This window comes from Electrophorus electricus, chromosome 26 (genome assembly GCF_013358815.1).
Source record: "Electrophorus electricus isolate fEleEle1 chromosome 26, fEleEle1.pri, whole genome shotgun sequence".
Classification (NCBI taxonomy): Eukaryota; Metazoa; Chordata; class Actinopteri; order Gymnotiformes; family Gymnotidae; genus Electrophorus; species Electrophorus electricus.
The window spans coordinates 905,495-924,226 of NC_049560.1; the positions used below are offsets into that span (position 1 = coordinate 905,495).

The 18,732-nt window shown below is 42.5% G+C and overlaps 1 protein-coding gene across 8 annotated transcripts; it reads left to right on the plus strand.

Annotated features, from left to right (window-relative positions):
- Window positions 1-74: 74 nt before the first annotated feature.
- rc3h1a (ring finger and CCCH-type domains 1a) lies at window positions 75-17,799 on the plus strand. 8 transcript variants are annotated; one of them, XM_035523222.1, is made up of 20 exons: window positions 75-172; window positions 3,599-4,035; window positions 5,804-5,924; window positions 6,310-6,549; window positions 7,138-7,313; window positions 7,694-7,894; window positions 8,480-8,612; window positions 9,360-9,478; window positions 9,747-9,859; window positions 9,949-10,242; window positions 10,386-10,591; window positions 10,740-11,113; window positions 11,758-11,952; window positions 12,125-12,277; window positions 12,753-12,954; window positions 13,232-13,322; window positions 13,582-13,669; window positions 14,105-14,266; window positions 14,739-14,842; window positions 15,204-17,799. In XM_035523222.1, the coding sequence occupies exons 2-20, from the start codon at window positions 3,805-3,807 to the stop codon at window positions 15,364-15,366; spliced, it is 3,366 nt and encodes a 1,121-aa protein (XP_035379115.1). In that variant the 5' UTR covers window positions 75-172; window positions 3,599-3,804; the 3' UTR covers window positions 15,367-17,799. The 8 variants fall into 8 exon arrangements, 6 of the variants coding, with proteins under 6 accessions (XP_035379115.1, XP_035379116.1, XP_026861261.2 ...); XM_035523223.1 differs by having other exon boundaries at window positions 12,756-12,954; XM_027005460.2 differs by having other exon boundaries at window positions 11,758-11,931.
- The last annotated feature ends 933 nt before the right edge of the window (window positions 17,800-18,732 follow it).

The window sequence follows — 18,732 nt, forward strand, 5'->3', positions numbered from 1 at the left end:
GCATGTGCGCTGTCTGCGCTCAGAGCCGTTCCCTGTCTTAGCTAACGCTGCCTGGCTGATTAGTTTGATACAGCTTGCCCAGTAAACACGCCTCTGTTGAGATGGCGACCAAGATTACACCGTTATATTTCGCCATAAACCGCTGAAGCATGAGCACGTTCAAACATATATTGTAAGTAAATGGTTGAATATTTGTTTCTTACACTACTCTGATTCTCATTTCGCCTGTATAGCAGGCTAAATCAGTTTTCTAGCCAGCTAATTTGGCTAGGTTCTTAGCGCTAGCTAGCTAGTATTCTCTTCTTTTGGTAGCTAAGTCTGAATATTTGACTTAAATTAGCTGAGCACGAAGCCTTGAATCATCCTATACAAACCACTAACACATCGTAATAACTTTCACGAAACTCTCAGCTACTGCCAACACATATATAAACATAAATATGGCTGGCTAGCTAGCACGCTAGTTCCCAGTGTTAGCTGTAGCTAGCTATGCAGCGGGCGAACTAAGATGTAATGTCCACTTGCAGCGTCAAAGCGTCATTACAAAGCGAAGTAGCGTAACGTTTATTTAAATTCTGCATAATATCTTGTAGCTATTTTGTTATTACTCGCTATTGCTAGTGTTAACGTTTACCTCCAGCTATCCTAACTAGTGAAAGTAGGCTAGCTAGCTACATACTGCCTGGCATTCTGCACTATTGCTGTATTTGATTAGCTCCTTAGTTAGACAGGTAGCATTAGCTAGCTAGCTAATTTAGCTACATTGTTTTTTCGAGATGGTGGTAGCTGTCTGTGGCTATTTTGAACGTCGTTTGGCGTTGACGGTAAAAGAATGCGAGTTATTGATACGTTGTTGATATTTAGGATGGCCAGTTGGCTAACGCTAGCTAGATACGCGAGTCTCGTTACCATAGGAAATGTACAACCTGTGTTTCACTAAGCTTATTTGTAAAAGTGCAGACGTCTCCCCACAGGCTTTGTCCTGTATTTTCTGGTGGGGCTAACTGAACCTGCACGCTAACGTCACAAAACACAAGAGCTCATTTGCCTGGCTTAAATACCTATGTAGCCATCTAGCTGACTTGCACTTCTAAATTGGCTTTATGCAATCTAACAGAAAATTATTCGACAAATAAATCGGTGTAGCTTGATGTAATAGGACTGTTTCTGAATTGATGACTAAGCGCACGTCCCTAGTTAGCTAGTACAGCTAGGTTAGCTTGCTAGCTAGCTAACTCTTTGTTACATTTGCAAGAAGTTATCGAAGATTTTTTTCTGGTAGCGCTGGAAATTTCAACCCAAGGGCTTTAATGTTTAGGTTGATTGAAAGTTTGCGGTGGGTATCTAATAGTTTAACAATCCCACTTGGACAGAGGGGAAATGGACTAAATTCAGATAAACAGCTCAGTGAATTGATATGTTTATTTTCCATTTATGCGCACAACAATTTTTTTAACGCGCAAAAACCTTAAGTAAAAACATGTCTCTACCCTTAAGTATTACGCATAGGAAAATCATTAGAAGTGAAAGTATTGCATGGAAATATTTGGGGTGAGGTGTGAGAGAATGGACTCTTGCGCATGGATTTGTGGGTAGATGCGGTAAATGCTTTGATGCTCAGGTTCTCTCCAAACGATGTTGGTGGCAGAAGAGAGACTCGGGTGTTACGCAGTATGGCCATATGAAAGCAGTATGTTCTGAAATGCCTAGGGTACGTTGGCAGTGTGCTGCTACCAAGGAACAGAACTGCTAACGGCCTAATGCAGGCCAGGTCTGTGGTAGAAATTAAGGCATCTTGCTTCCATACTTCTGCCTGGTATCACCACATTATTACTAGGTGGGTTTGGTTTGCCTCTGGCATGTGCAAATATTGTTTTTAACTGAAGTACAATTTGCCACACTAAAATCTTTGGTTAAGCCTTCAATTCCTTGAGAACTTGGGGTTATATCTTTTTATCTGCATCAGTTGTTGGGTAGGCTATCTAGAAATTCCAATTACTTAGAAATTCAAATTACTAAGAAGTTCAGTACTGTACTGTTCAAAAGAATCTGAATCTTATTTACATTTGCTTAGAGTTTCCCTTGCCTTTGTCTTGAAGGGACATGTAGATGTTTTCAACCTTTTCGAAAGAGTACAAAGTGAAAGCTCAAGAAATGTTTCCATCAAGGCACAAATTACTGAAACTGCCTTTTGAGTAGCAGCAAACAGATTAGTGACACAAGTGTGAGTCACACCATTCCCAGTGGGCAACGCTTACTCATAAGAACCTTATTTAGTCCAGGATCCAAATGTTAACCTGCTGGGGGGTTTTATTGCACCATTCTCTCCCATTCTGCTTGGTATTGCTTTTTCCCTCTTACCATCACACTGCATTTTCAGTGCAGACTTTTCCTGCATCATTGGCGATAAAGGAAATGTTCTTGCTTACACATTAGCTCAGTTATATGCCTGTACATATACAACAAGGTTATTATCCTTGTGATTAATGCGTTATTACACATTGCCTATTTTAGTGTCACAGTTCAGGCACATAATTAAAAACTGTGGGAAGGACTCCCACTACTTGCAGAGGATCTAATTTTAGTGAGAGGGAAGTCCTCCTAAGCCAGACTTGCATGAGGTGAGCACACGTGATGATATGTGGCTAATCTTATAAGAGGAAGTGCAGCCAGAATGTCACAAAAGTATGAAGAGATAGGCAGTGCCCATTTGTATATCATATACTGTCATTTAGACCACATAAATGTTAGACTGGACTTGGATGGGCTTTAAACAAATGGCTTCATTTTGTGGTTTGTTTTTGGAGGTGTGATGTATTAAAAACAGCTCATTTGATTCAAATGGCTGCATGCTACAGCATGGCACAGCTGAATGAGTTCCAGAATTTCTGTGAAGGTAATCCATAAACTATAGCTGAATACTTCGGAATCCAAAGATGAAGCTTGTGCCTATTTGCTTTAATTTTAAAGTCATTGGTGACACAACTTTGCATGCCTTTCAGATTTTTAAAAAAATTTGAATTGTATATAAAAAATATAAACATAGTTTTCAGGAAAATTCAGATCTTAATAGCTAGCTCTATTGTTTTGTCTGAGTTGAGTTTTTTTATGTGGCCTACCACATCATTGCTATTTATAATGTTTGATGACTCAGAGTGCAGAAACTAATGGCTTTGTGTTTTTTGTTTAATTGCTTCTACTCTGAGTTTCCTGGTGAGACTGGTTATAGCAAACTGCTAGCTTTACAAAATTTCATTACTCACTTGAAATCCCCTATTTTAGTTCATGTTAAAATCTTTCTTTAGACAAAAGGTATGATAATTGTGTTCTTACAGCAGAGTGTGCACATTCTGTGGTTTAACTAGCTTGTAGCATAAAAGGACTAATCTGGCATGATCATTGTGTCTCAAAGGTGACTCAACAAGATCATTTAGCTCATGTTTGAAAAGGGTAGAACCATTTCCATCTGCACAAACTGTCCTTTTTACTTTTGGTTTTAAGATTAGAAATCCCAATCTCGTCTGGTGCGGTTACCCTGTTTGAATAGCTGATATGTTGAGGAAAACAGCTAAATTTGTCTTGTCTTTGTTTCTTACAGGTTATGTATTCAGCACTGTGTGCTAAATGTTCACAGTGCCTGAAGATATTTAAAAATCTGGACATTCAGAAGACGGTTTTTGATTCCTGTGGAATCTATAGGAGTTTTGACCTCTTTGTTTTTAACAAAACGTTCTTACCCACGTCCTCAAAGAGCGCAGATCTGAGCCAGGGTGACCAGCGCATCGGAGGCCCACCTTTGTTACGATGCCCGTACAAGCGCCGCAATGGACGGAGTTTCTGTTGTGTCCTATCTGCACCCAGACGTTCGAGGAGAACGTGCGCAGGCCCATCAGCCTGGGCTGTGGCCACACTGTCTGCAAGATGTGCCTGAACAAGCTGCACCGCAAGGCTTGCCCCTTCGACCAGACTGCCATCAGCACTGACATCGAGCTGCTGCCTGTCAACACTGCGCTGCTGCAGCTGGTCTGCGCTCAGGTGAGTCACTCCCACATCACCACGGGGACATGATCGGCTGTGCAGTGTGGATAGATGCCATTTAATGACTGTTATGCTACATTGTGATTGTGACGTGCCTTGCAAAGTATTAAAAACAAATCAGTGAAACCTTGATGTGACAGGCCTGCGTTTTGAACCAAATTCTTTTGCACTTGTCAAATCATGTAAATACAGTTCATCCAAACACCACAAAACCCAAATCTGCAAACGGAGAATCTGAGATTGGTTGATGCTTACAGGAAAAAAAAGCAAATTTGTATTATATGGCTGATCTGCCAACGGCCCTCTGCAGTGTCAATGTTCCAAAAACGATCACTGGCATGTGGTCTCTGTGTGGATGTTTGTGATTTTTGTGTGTCCACAAACAGCCTGCGGAAAAGAAACAGAAACTCTCAACATACACACAAGCACACTACCCTAGGCAAAACAGTTGTGTTGTTAATGATGAGGGCAACAGATTTCGTTTTCCTTTTTAGTAATTTCCAGTCAACAGTGAAGCTTGTTATTTCAGACACATGCTTATCACTAAGGAAGGTGCCATGTATGCATACACTCTGCCTGTACTGTAGGTACAGTATTGTTGTGTGGGTAGTAAACCACAACAAAAAAAAGTGAAGTAAGAGATAGGTGGGGGTGAGAGAGAGAGGCATTTGTTATTTTGGAGGTGAAGTTCAGTAAGAGATGGGTGGGGGTGAGAGAGAGAGGCATTTGTTATTTCGGAGGTTTCTGGGGTGTCAACTTTCCAATAATAAGACCTTATGGCTGTGCTTTCAGTATCACTGAAATGGTGGAGATAGATTTTATATATATATATATATATATATATATATATATATATATATATATATATATATATATATATATATATATAAAACAAATTATGTGTATATGTATGTATGTGTGTGTGCGTGCACGCACGCGTGGTGGGGGTGGGGAGGAGTGCCTGTGCACGCACGCACGTGCTTGTGTTTGCTGAGTCAGATTACACATTTTTATAGTCCAAACTTTTCCATAATTACTCACTGCCCTGGAACTTGCAGGAGAGGGTGGATCAGTTTTGACTGCAGTCAACATTTGTTTTTAATATGTTTGTTTTTTTTAAATATAATGCCTGTAATGTGACACTCAACGCTTTGCATACTTTGCATAACGTGTTACAACTTGTGTGCCAAGCCACCTTTCAGACTTTCCCATTTCCAAATACAACAACAAAGATGTTTTTCCTGTTTTGTCTGCTACTGTACCTTTTAATATGGTTAGAACTTTTTAATATGGCAGATCCAATTAGGCAACCATTTTAGCTGTTTACTAGCTACACAAATTAGTTCTCCCCAAGTTCAAGTTCAAGAGGTTTTATTGTCATTTCAACAATATACAAGTACACAACAAAAAACGAGACAATGTTCCTCTAGGACCATGGTGCAACATAAAAACAACAGTGCAATAGACAACATGCTACACAAGTGCAAACAGTCCAATATAGTGCAAAATGTCATTAAATAAACATTAAATAAACAATAATAAATACAGGACAGGACAAATACAAAATACAAAATTAGTAGACAGTGCAATTTAGTCCCTAAGCAGGTAGCCTTAGAATAGTTTGAATTTCTCAGTATACTAATCATGGATTACTATGATTTATTACACTACTTAACTATTCTCTGTGTTAGCTATGCAAATAATCTATCCAGAGTACAATCGGTGAAGAATCCTCTGATGCATACAGTGATTTTTCCTCCTGCAGGTACCCAAGCCTCAGCCTGTCACATTAGTGAGAGGTGCTGAGGACACCAAGCATTATGATGAAGCCCGCACCTGTGTGGAGGAGCTGGCTCTCTACCTCAAACCCCTCAGCAACACGAGAGGTCTGGATAACATTCACATAATGTTTGGATAGCATTCAAACAGCGTTTATCCTCACCATGTTAGACGTTTTGATCATAAGTGCTGTCATCCAGTGCATATCTAGCCACATTTTAATTGTGACTGAGCTGCAGTCCAATTAAACCTTATAAGCATTATAAAAGTTCATTATTTAAGATGCAGCCATATGGAAACAAAGGATCAACACACACCTTAAGTCTCAAGCAGGTGCTTAACAAAATCCTAAAACACAGAGAAAAAAGAGTAAAGCCTGTACACTGCATTGAGATGCTGCAAAGCCATAAATCTCCAGTACCTCAAATAGGTATTGCCCCCCACCACACTCATTTGTAATGTAACCCTAGTCATTTTACTGTGTGCTTGCAGGTGTAGGGCTGGGCAGTGCTACCCAGAGCCTTCTCAGCAGGCCCATGCAGAGGAAGCTGGTAACACTCGTGCACTGCCAGCTGGTGGAGGAGGAGGGCCGGGTGCGGGCGATGCGGGCGGCGCGCTCCCTGGGCGAACGCACGGTCACAGAGCTCATCCTGCAGCACCAGAACCCTCAGCAGCTCTCCTCCAACCTGTGGGCTGCTGTCCGAGCACGGGGCTGCCAGTTCCTCGGCCCTGGTAACACTCGTTCTGGCAGCACAAATATAACACTACATCAATGGTCCAACATGAACATCATTCTGAGTGGCGTAATCTTTTTTCATTCTGCCAGTATTTTAGAAACATTAAGAAAATATTAAAGCCCAGCAGTTAGTCTATTGTTGCTTTCTTTATATAATATATGACTATCAAGAATGCATTTTGGAATGCCCTTTTAGGTGTAGTATTTTCATGCATACCTTTGTTGATGAGTAAGTTAGAGTGCTCAGTCAAAAGCACCTTTAGAAGAATTAATAGCTCAATTGGGTGAGGTTTGTTTGGAGTGTATTCTGTGGTTTCAGATGTTGGCATACAGTGCATTTGTACATTGTATTTGTCTTAATAAGATGAGGTGGTTTTGGACCTGTATTTGTGGGTGGGACAGAACAGCTCAGCGAAATAAGAAAATAACATGGTCTCGTACATCAGTAATGTACTATTACTGTATTACACATCACTAATTGGTTTGGTAAGGTCCTTCTTCCTTATTTGATAGCAGGAAGATTATTCTTGCCTTGACTGATCGATCGATAAATTAATTGAATGATTGTTTTCCTCTTTCCTTAGCTATGCAGGAGGAGGCTTTGAAGCTGGTGCTGCTGGCTCTAGAGGATGGTTCAGCCCTGTCCCGGAAGGTCTTGGTTCTGTTTGTGGTCCAGAGGCTGGAGCCACGCTTCCCTCAGGCTTCTAAAACCAGCATAGGACATGTGGTGCAGCTCCTCTACAGAGCCTCCTGCTTTAAGGTTACTCTCTTCCACTTTCTCTTTTAGGACGCTACTTTTTTTTTCTTGTCATTTTTTGCTTTCTGATCAGTCAAGCATAGTTGCATGGGACATTATGAAAGAATACATGGATTTCTAGTATAGGGTCAGACACAGTCCAGAGACAAGGAAGTGTAAGCTCTTGTAATACACAAAAAAAAAGCCCACAAATGTATACATTTCATTTCCTGTACAATACAAAATGCAATTTTTTATAAAGGAGTATTTTTAGTATTACAAGCAGGTTTGTTTCCATGAGTCTTGACTTAAGTAAAGGACTCTCAACTTAAAAAAGCCATTGTTTCCTTGTCAGTAAACGGCTTGGTATTTGTTGCTTTATTTCCCCCCACATTTCCCGGCAGGTGACCAAGCGGGACGAGGACTCCTCCCTAATGCAGTTGAAGGAGGAGTTCCGTACATACGAGGCCCTGCGGAGGGAGCACGACTCCCAGATCGTCCAGATTGCCATGGAAGGCGGACTGCGCATCGCCCCAGACCAGTGGTCCTCGCTGCTCTACGGGGACCAGTCCCATAAGTCCCACATGCAGTCCATCATAGACAAGGTAGGAGGAATACACACTAAGTATTTCAGTATTTCTCCCACACATTTGAACACAGTTTATAAAAAAAGAAAACACTTGTTGAAGAAGTAGCTAGGAGAATGTCTGGCATTCCTCACATCACTTTGCATCTGTCAAGTTCATTCTAGTTGAAGTATTTGGTCTCTATCTGTACAATGTAATCCTACATCCAGAACTGTGCTAGGGAACTGATTGTGATAAGACATACAAATACCACTAATAAAACTCCTCACTAGATGGTGCCAGAGATTGTTTAAGTTGAGTGCTTTATCTTATTTATTTGGCTGCATTACTAGAAACATCTGTCCTTTTAGTCAGTTTTTATGTGCTTTACACACTCATGAACAGCTTGATAATTAAATTATGTACATTAGAGCAGAATATCCCACTAAACATGATAGTGTGGTTTATACTTTTAAACCACTTTTGGTTTATACCTTTTGATAAATATTTTTAATTGGTTAGATCTACGCATGCCTGTCATATCCTTTAATGTCATGTATTTTGAATAGTATCATGTTTTGTTAGTGATGTTAATCTGGATTGTAATTTTTTTGTTGTCCATAGTTGCAGACTCCAGCATCCTTTGCTCAAAGTGTACAGGAGCTCACCATTGCATTACAGAGAACAGGAGACCCAGCCAACCTCAACCGCCTCAGACCACATTTAGAGCTGCTGGCTGACATTGACCCTAGCCCAGGTGGGTGTGCGGACATGCAGGTCCCTTTTTCTGATGATCAGCTCATTTGTTTTCTACAGACTTGGCTACAGTAGTGGGTTGTGTGTATGTAGGTGTATGTGTCAGATAATGACAAGTGGAAGTTCTTTCAGAGAATGCTAAACCAAGCTAATCTTCTGGAGCTATAGTGTAGACTATGACTTACTAGAAATTGATAGCGTTTGTTGTTTTGGCTTTGTGCTCCAACACACAAGATTTTAACATAAAAGACAAGATGTTAAAGTGCAGAATGTGTATTGGATATTCTTAAAGAAGGGGCAGTGGTGGTTAGGGTGCTTGGCTCGTGGTCAGGAGGTTGCTGGTTCGAGCCCCGCCACTGCCGAGTTGTCGCTGTTGGGCCCCTGAGCAAGGCCCTTTACCCTCTGTTGCTCCTGTCTAGGTTTGGACTGCCTGACGGTATCCTAGCCAGTATTCTGTACCTCTGTTTTGCTGTATATGTATATATATTCTTAAAGGAAAAAAAGGCTAAGTTTGCTAAAATCTAAATAAAGCAAATGTAAAGCATCAATATTACTCTGCTCCCACAAAATACCACAAGTCACTGGTACAGAATTAAAAACCTCAACATTTCTTTTTGGTAATCTTTTTTTTTTTCCTTTGAGGTTTATACCTGCTCTTGAAACCTTTTAGCTGGTGGTTTTGAGGGAGAGGTTTCATGGTAGGAGTGGAAATGTTCAGTGTTATGTTTGCCTCTCCTGATCCTGCTAGATGCCCCTGCACCTACATGGGAGCAGTTGGACAAAGGGCTAGTGGCAGTGAAGACAGTGGTACATGGCCTAGTGGACTTCATCCAGAATCACAGCAAGAAAGGAGGAGACCCACAGCAGGTCAGTAACTCCACCCATCCACTTCCTGCCATATGGCTCACCTCTTGCTCATTAAAACATCGATTAACTCTTAATAAAGCATGCCTGGCAAGGTACCTTTATTGCCCTGCAGAGTTCAGGTTCAGCTGTAAAGCAACTGGCTCTAATATCTAGATTTTAGATCATGTTTGCTCCTGATCTGCAGGAGAGTGGCACACAAGCTGAAGGTTTAGGCCAACCTCTCTAATAGCATGTTAAACCTAGCCCTGTCTAATACTACTGTATCCAGGCCCCTCAGCACAGTAAGTACAAGACCTACATGTGTCGAGACATGAAGCAGAAGGGAGGCTGTCCTAGAGGAGCTAGCTGCACCTTTGCCCATTCCCAGGAAGAACTGGAGAAGTGAGTTACTGCTCTCAGATATACTAATACATCTCACTGTGCGGTTGTAGCCTGCACCAGCTGCCTCTGACGCCTTCGTCTAATAACAGGTATCGCAAGATGAACAAGCGACTGCCCATCAGGAAGCCACTGAGCCAGTCTCTGACCCAGCTCAACGAAATGGACGTCACTTGCAGCCAGGGCCTACTCCCTGATGAGGGCTTGGTTGGGGAGGGACTGCCCCACAAATCGGCCATTGTCGCCAATGGCCTCATCCAGGTGGGGCCTGGATCTGGGCTAAGTCACCTGGTCTCCCGGGGCTCTGACCCCTCATACAACCCAGTGAACAAGCTGGGAAAGGCAGACCCGGGGAGCCTCAGTGCCCCTGGTTCACCTCCAGACCTGTGAGTACATTCTTTCAGTATGATGATTCTGATCTGTTTATTACATTGTCACACCTATTATAGAAGACCTGAATTCAAATGTGATGTTACTTCAAGTTGCTACTTTTTTTTTATAGTAGGGCAAATTGTTTCATTTTGTCCAGATTGGACGCAATGCCTAAAGTGGTGATGCCTGCGCCATCTCATCCCAGAGTGGCACGAGAGAGCCTGGCTGGACACAAGCACACGTCCATAGTCCCCAGAGTCCCCCAGATGCCCCAGTACCCTCCAGCCCAGTCTGAGCCATATTACCCTGAATCCAGAGCACCTCCAGCTGCCTCCCAATACGAGTCCTCTCACTATCCTACAGGTAAAGGAGCTAAGGTTTTAGAAAAATACTTAAATACTTAAGTTAAGTATGGGTGAATGCATAATACATTACGTTTCTTACGTGTGTGTGTGTGTGTGTGTCGGTTCATGTTTGCTCTTTTCTTTTTCCCCCCTTTCTATTCATGTAGGTCACGCCTACCCTTACACACACATGCAGCCTCGCTATGTCCGCAACCCTGGCCCACCTGCAGATTCAGGCTTGTCATCCTACCCGGACCCCTATTCCTATGCCCCAGAGCGCCAGTACACAGGCCATCCATCCGACCCTCGATACGCCTACCCTGTGCACCACAATAGCCGGCACCCGGCTTATGGAGGACCGCCGCCGACGCAGTCCTACACCAGGGATGAGCTGGGGCACAGGAGCCCAGTGCCCCTGGATGTACCTCCACCATCCCAGCCACAAACAACGGGCGCCTCCGCCTACCTCCCAGAGCCCTCACGAGAGAGATACGGCCCTGAGAGCTTCAGCCACGTGGGGCAAAGCAGGTCTTATGGCAGGGTAAGGCATGATTCCCCATCGTTTCACTGGAACACATGTTCAATACAAGTAATGGGGAAGTGTGATTTTCTTACAGATTGAATGATGTGGACGCCTGACCACCACACCCATATAGGTATATTGGAATGCCATTCATGTGGAGTCTCTCCCTGCCCCTTTGCTGATTGAACAGCCTCTACTTTTCTAGAATGGCTTTCCACAAGATTTTTGTTTTTCTGTGGAATATTCTGTGGAATTTTTCTGTGGAGTTATTCCTCCAACACTAAATTTTACTGTTGACACTGTGCATTCCAGTAGGCATCACTCTCTTGGCATCCACCAAAACCCACAGTCATCCATCCGACTGCCAGATAGTGTAGCGTGATTCATTACTCCAGATAACACACTTCCACTGCTCCAGAGCCCAGTGTCCATGTGCTGACCTATCTGGCTGCCAACAGGCATTGCATGTAGTGATATATAGACATTGAAATGGATCTGTGGTGACTTAGGCTTTTGCCTCTTCCTTTTGTTGATAAGCAAATGTCACTGGCTGTACATATACAAACATATTTCTCTTAGGAGAAAGATCCATATCCCAGATTGACCTCTGCACATTCTGTCTCTCTTCAGTGGTAAACGTGTGTGTGCATGTGTCTATGCAGAATATCTATGCCCGGCCTCAGCACAGCCTTGATTACCTGCACCGCCGCAGGAAGGAGATCATGGCCCAGCTGGAGGAGCGGAAAGTGGTCTCCCCTCCGCCTTTCGCCTCCTCTCCAAACCCAGCCCACTCTTATGACCCCAGCTACAGCCAAGAGGTCAGGGGACAGAGTCACGTAAGCACACAACAAAGTCATGTAAGCACACAACCTACTGTTTGCCAGCAACTCACCTGAAATGTATCAGAAGAGCTTTAGTTCCAAACCTTTAGTTCCAAGCTGCTTTACTTGAATACTAAAACCAAATGTATTGCATCTCCAAGTGGCATTGGCTACAAGTACTGAAAAGCATGTTACATGTGATCATCAGTCCATGGAGGAAACCCCCCCTGCTTTCGTGAGCTTCAGGGAGCCAGACTACGCTGCTCAGTACTCTCCATGGTCATGCGACACATTTGTCCCCTACATTGGCACCAAGGACATGAAATCCAAAGAGGGCATGGCTGTAGGCTACATGGAAATGGTAAGAGCTCTGCGCCAATGTTAAGATTAGGAAGAAACTTTTTAATCAGTACCTGATGATAATCTCAGAATTTATTTCTGGAAACATTAAAGGGTTAAAGAAGACAGACCTTTGTATGGTGGTGTGCTATCATGACTTTTAAGTGGGAGTGCAGAGGCTGAAGGTTATCAGTATTTGCTCTATTGAGTTTGTTCTGTTCTCCCACACCGGTGGACCAAAGGCCATACCAAAGGGAAGCCATAAATAGGAATCCGTGATGTTTATTATCCTTCTATGAGGCTTTCCACCGGAAGTCTCATATGTAGTAAAGGAGAGTCAGAGCTCTGTGTAATGCATTTGATTTTACTGATCTATAAGTGTTTGCTTTCCTTCCTTATCTGTTCTCCCTATGGAATCAAGTGAGTAAAATGTTTTTCTTGGATATAGGTTGGATTATTTTAATGCTTATGGTTGTAAACATCACTCTCCCCCACAGCAGAATGTTGATCAGGGCCTGAGAGAACCTGCCTTGGAGCTGCAGCGACGAGCAGCAGAGGTCAAAGATGACGACCCCATCATCCCATTCGGCTCGCTGCCCACTGTCTCACGCTTCGGTGCCATCTCGCGCACATCTAAATCGGGCTACCAGCCTGCTGGCCTAGTGCCAGGCCCCCATGCCAAACACGCTGGCACTGCAGGTAAAGGACAATCCTTCAGCATTCCGAGCAATTCAGGTTGGGCCACGATATTCAGGTTGGAGGGTTGGCTGCTAGAATGCTAACACCTGAAAACGCTAACATGACGAGCACTTGACACTAAGCTAACATGGCATTTATGCCAGCCCATAGCTGAACGCTGGGGTGCCAGCTCATGAGCTTCTATCACTCTCGTTTGCTTTCATCTACGTTTTTCAGATTTTTATTTGTGTTTTTTTTTTCCCCCCAATGGTCCTTTGCATTTTTTTTTTTAATCCAGTGGATTATAATTATGGAAGTCATGGAGGATGGAGTGAAGCCTCCTTCCCCCAGCATCCAACTATGCCATCTCAGGCACACTTCAGTGAACGGTGCGGCCACTTGCACAACCCTTTCATACACCTCAGACGTCGCTGCAACGTTAAAGCATGACATTTATATAATACTGCACATTTCAATGACTGGAAGATTTTTAACAAATATTCTTCTGATGCAAACCACCTAAACAGAAGCATGTATTAACAGCAATGAAATCTCTGAAATGCTCATCAGAATAAAATCATCGTCGCCGTCATCTTCATCATCATCATCGTGTTTAGACATGCTATCGTTTCTACCTGTTCCCTCCAGTCTGCCCCCTGCTGCCCAGGAAAGAGAACAGCTGAGGATAGAGCTCCAACAGGTCAATCAGCAGATCACGCAGCAGACTCGTTTGGAGGTAACCTTCTCTCCTCTTCTCAACTGTGTTCCATAGGAGCTGATTTATTGAGGGTGCAGAATGTTGAATTTTTGTGATACCTGTGTATTTCCATTTCTCAAAGAAACACATCAGTTAAAACTTAAATGTAGAATTCTTAGCCTTTGAAAAGAGGGATTTGCCACAGTTAATACATTAGTTTGCTAGGTACCTGGATGAAGATATAACAGATAAGTATTTGTACACCTCTGTTTCTCTCTCCCTCTCTCTCTCTCTCTCCATATATATATATATATATATATATACATACATACATACATACATACATACATACATACATACATACATACATATATACATACATATATATATATATATATATAAAATATAAAAGAACCTTCATCTTTTGTTGTCCAAAACATAGTATAGTATTGGCTGTAACATTCTCTGATACAGAGCTCGAGCAGTGGGGTGGCTCTGCAGAGGGAGACGGGCTCAGCAGCTGGCCAGCCCCCCCCTGTGGAGTGGCCCACCGCTAACGTGTCCTGTGAACAGTTGAGCCTGGAACTGCATCAGGTGGAGAGGGAGATCGGCATGAGGACGCGGGAAATGGCCATGGTGAGCAAGTTCACTGAGCCAGAACCCAGACGGAAACCCACACTTTGCTAGGGCTGTCCTTGTAAATTTGGATGATTAGTATTAACTGTGTGATGATTGTCAGTTCTCTAGGCCAATTCGTCAGTGTTGGCAATTAGATTTATAATGTACAGGACAATAATGAACCGAAATGAAGCTATGTGATTGAAGAAGAGCATTATGGAGCCGTGGTTCTGAGGGATTTAATATCCTGCAAGGTTCAGTCTCCCGTCTGTTTCCAAAACCTATCCCGGTTTTGAGATAACTTTGATTAAGAGGCTCAGGAGTGTTAGATGAGAGTTGGAGCTGTACTCTGTGTGAAGGGGGATCTTGAGAAGTAGGGTTGATGATCACTGAACTAGAGAATTCCCAATAGTTTGTGGTTGTTCGCCTTTCCTTGTTCAACGTGGGAGGAGCTTAATGTTTGCTATTATATGTATGACTTGTGTTGCAGGAGGGTCATGTAGCGCCTGTTCTAAAATACAAACTAGTAGCAACCAGTGAGAATGGACAGAGCGAACACAGTTTGCAGCGGGAAGAGCATCAGCTAGCTCTTAGGTAAGACTGACACTGACCCTTGCATTACCTTTACCAATGGAGAGCTACTGACTCAGATTTAGTTGCAGGTTCTCAATTGAGTTAGTTGTTTTATTAGAGCATTAGATTAGAGTTGGAGCTAGGCTCTGAAATACTGTAACAGAGTTGAGCATCCGTGTGCTACATGTCACCCCAGGCTGGGGTTTGCTGCGAGTCCCATGCTGATGCTCTTATAGCTACTCACACATATGTCTTTACTTGTGTTTTTAATGTAAGTGGTCAAGATAAAAGCCCCAAACTTTCTCATCACAGTGGACTTGTCAGCCAGAAACATCTGGTACGTCTCACTCAGAGCCTGTTTCATTTCTCTCTCTGTTCATAGTGAGGGCTCAAATGGTTTGAGCTCTGTCGTGCAGGACTGCGGTTTGGCTAGCAGCAGCATTTCCTCCCTCACCAGCAAGACCTCCTCACTCAGCCTGTCGTCCGAGCTGGTGGCCAGCAGCCCAGATCTGTCAAAGAACGGGGTGGTTCACCACTGCTCCTAGCTAGACGCTGTGTCTGACAGCGTGCTCTGCCACTTCATTACCAGTTGGGGTGTCTGTCTCTCGCTTGTTCTTTCACCCTCTCTGTCAGTTTGCCACCGTAGTAACGCCACTACCGCTCACTGGACAAAAGCTCTGGCTCATCTCTCAACTTGCCCTGTAACTCGCTATGGCCCCAGTAAACGATTCCCTCCCTCGCTCTGACCATCTGATGTGCTCTACTTGTGTCGCATTACTTCTTTTGGACTCAGCAGTATCGGGATGTTGAGCATTCCGTATGTTCCATGAGATAAGGGCTACGTGGAGGAGAGCTGCGTTTTGGGAAAACAACCACTAACAGATAGATGTGTGGGTAGTGTGTATGAACAAATCAGTCTTGTTCAGTTACACATACAGGTTTTTGTAGAAATAAGCAGTATCTGCCATTTATTCACCGTCTTCTTTTTTGGTTCTGTTCTGTGAATGAAGTTTCTTTTTTTTCTATGACAAACAATTTCTCTCATTGCCTTGGAAACCAAGGCATGTGAGAAGCATTATATCAATATAAGTGTTTCTTGGCCTCACAGCAATCTACACAGTAATAACAATTTTGATAGTTAGAAGTCCTCTATCTTCCCTATCAAACTCACTAGAGTGTTGCTCGTTGTGAACTAATGGGCTCAAACTACATTCTTGGTAGTTAACTTATCACCTTTCATGCCTGTATAAATGTAAATTCAATTGAACAGTTTACATTGTTCTGTTGATTGTAGTTGTTTCTCTCTTCACACAAGTTGGTGGATCCGTGGTGCTTCATAGCATGGTTGACATTGGGTTGCATATTCTAGAAAAAAAGGATAAATGGACAGGAGTCACAAAAACTGTTTAAAAAATGTCACCCCAGCACTTTTTAGTCAAACCAAGGAAGTTTATTTTAGAGGAATGCAGGATTGTTTCCCCTCAAAGTCTATTACTTGTCAGTATTTGGATATTGTGGCCCAACCAAGAAAAAGAAGCAGAGATCTTATGCTTTGGCACCAGTCCAGTAAGTTCAGATGTGCTTTTATTGGCCCCTGTTTGCAGGCTGTGTATTATCATTATGCGTAATATATATGAAACAATAGATAGATATGCGTTATTTTATTGTTGCCATTGTCAAATGCCTAGGAAATGCTAAAAACTAAAGGGATTGATTGGTTTTTCAGGATGATTTTAGGGTGCCTTTATGAGTCCTGTAAATTCTGGGAGGGGTTGAGATGGGTCTTAAGTCTTGACATCACAGGTCTTGCTTGCTTGAACTAGTGACTGTACCTTGTCATTGGTCTCCAGGGAGTCTGTTGTTCACTCTAACCGCTGTGCTGGCCTTCCTGAAGAAATATAGCCAAACTAATCTGGAGCGTTTGATATTCGGGTATATTTTTGTTACGTTTTGATTTTGTGCCACGGCTCAGCTTCGGCGATTTGCTCAGCTGGTTTTGTTCAGAGGTGGTCAGAAACAAATACACTGATATACCTCTCACCTTTGATGTCTTTTTAACACCAGTTTACATGTTTCATCCTGAGGATGGAGAAAACGTCTAAGAGACAAAAAGACAGGAGACATTCTGTTTTATGAATGTGTATGCAATCTGTTTTCACTTCGTCAGTGAAACCCATGTTCTACATACAGATCTTCAGGGCAAGTCAAAGTGATAATGTTGGTCCAAAAGCACAACACATTGCTGTGGTTCCTATTAAATGGTTCACTTGTTTTTTTCCACACTGGCTGCCAGTACCCCTGTGTTGTATAAAGTAGCATATACCCTGAGATGAGAGACTGTTTTGATCACCTCTGTTCAAACTGCAAGGGACTCTAACTTCTGTGAAGTTGCTTTGACATTTTGATTGGCAGGTTAATGATTTCTCCAGGGGGCCACAGTGAGGATTGAGTTTGAGTGACCAGACTCTGAAAAACATCTGTTTTCAGTCCAAGGCCTGGGGACCTGTGTGGCTTGTACTTTATTGCGTTTTCCCTGCTCCTACAGACCAGACTGCAAATGCATGTAAAGGGGTTTGATACTGTATTGAGTGAGCTGAGTTTGGTGAGTTTGGTGTGTTTGAGCAGGCAAACCACAGCATGTAACAGGGCTGGGACTGAGATTTACTGAGAGCTTCCATCAAGTATGGAACCTCTCCATTGCCCAGTGCTCATTCACTGCATGAGCGCTAGTCCTCCGGAATGTAGCAGGAATGGTCAGACTATGTATTTAAGCGCTACATCTGAGATTGGGTAATGGGGCACGTCTTTCCAGAGTAATACTAGCATCATTTCATCAGCAATTTTGCAAGTGGACTTTAGAGCATCTATTAAAGGCTGAGATGAGACAGCAGGTTCAGTATGGTTCAGTATGTCCAACTTTTGTCATCGTGCAGTATTTGAAAATATTTTTCATATAGGTCAAGAATCATCATGTACTATAATAAGGATTTCTGGTGATGGCAGTAATTTTGGGTTAAACAGTGACGTGTGAAGCAAATTGTGTACAGGTTTAACTACTGGTGAAACGTATGTGTGACGGAGACTACAGTGAATTATTTGACACGTAATGGAATATTCCTTTTGCAAAAAAATTAGCCATGCATGTTATGAGAAACAACGGCAGATTATATTGAATTTGGACAACACAGAAATCGATGATTATAAATTGGTGTCATATTCTCTGTTGTTTTGTACAGTATAGTAGTTGCTATTTTATATTTTCAGGAAAAATATTAAAGACCATGCAGCCCACTCCACCAGCAATAATGCACTATGCTATCCAAAAATGTTTTTTTAAACTTGTGTAGTAAACACCACCATCAGAGCATTAATTGCTGAGGCTGTTATGTGGCATCAGTCACTGTGTCAACTCCATTGGCAGTTTCTGTGCACAGAGTTCACTAAATTGCATCCAATTACAACTTTTGCTTTCTTCTCTATTATAGCATTGTCATCTTAACTTTTGGATTTGTTAATGTGTTTTTGTTTTAATGGCTGCTGTTTAATGATCTCTGGAGATATTCTGTTGCCCCTTTCATGCATCTATTTGATGTGGCTTAAATTTTATTTAAATGTTATAATTGCTTATATAAGAGCTTTTGACACATGTACATAGTCTTCAAGATTGCATACAAAATGCCTCATAGGTAGATACACATGCAGTGGATACACAGTGCAGAAGATACAAATGCAGAGACTAAATTGCAAGACTAATACACATTTCTGACGTGTTTCACAACCACTAAAGGATAACTTTTGCAGTGGGAAAAAATGGCTTCTAAAGAACCACTTATTGCATATTGCCATGTAAGAAAAAAACAGCAAACGTTTTCCTTAGTACCTGTGGGAAACACTTGCATCTTGTACTATTA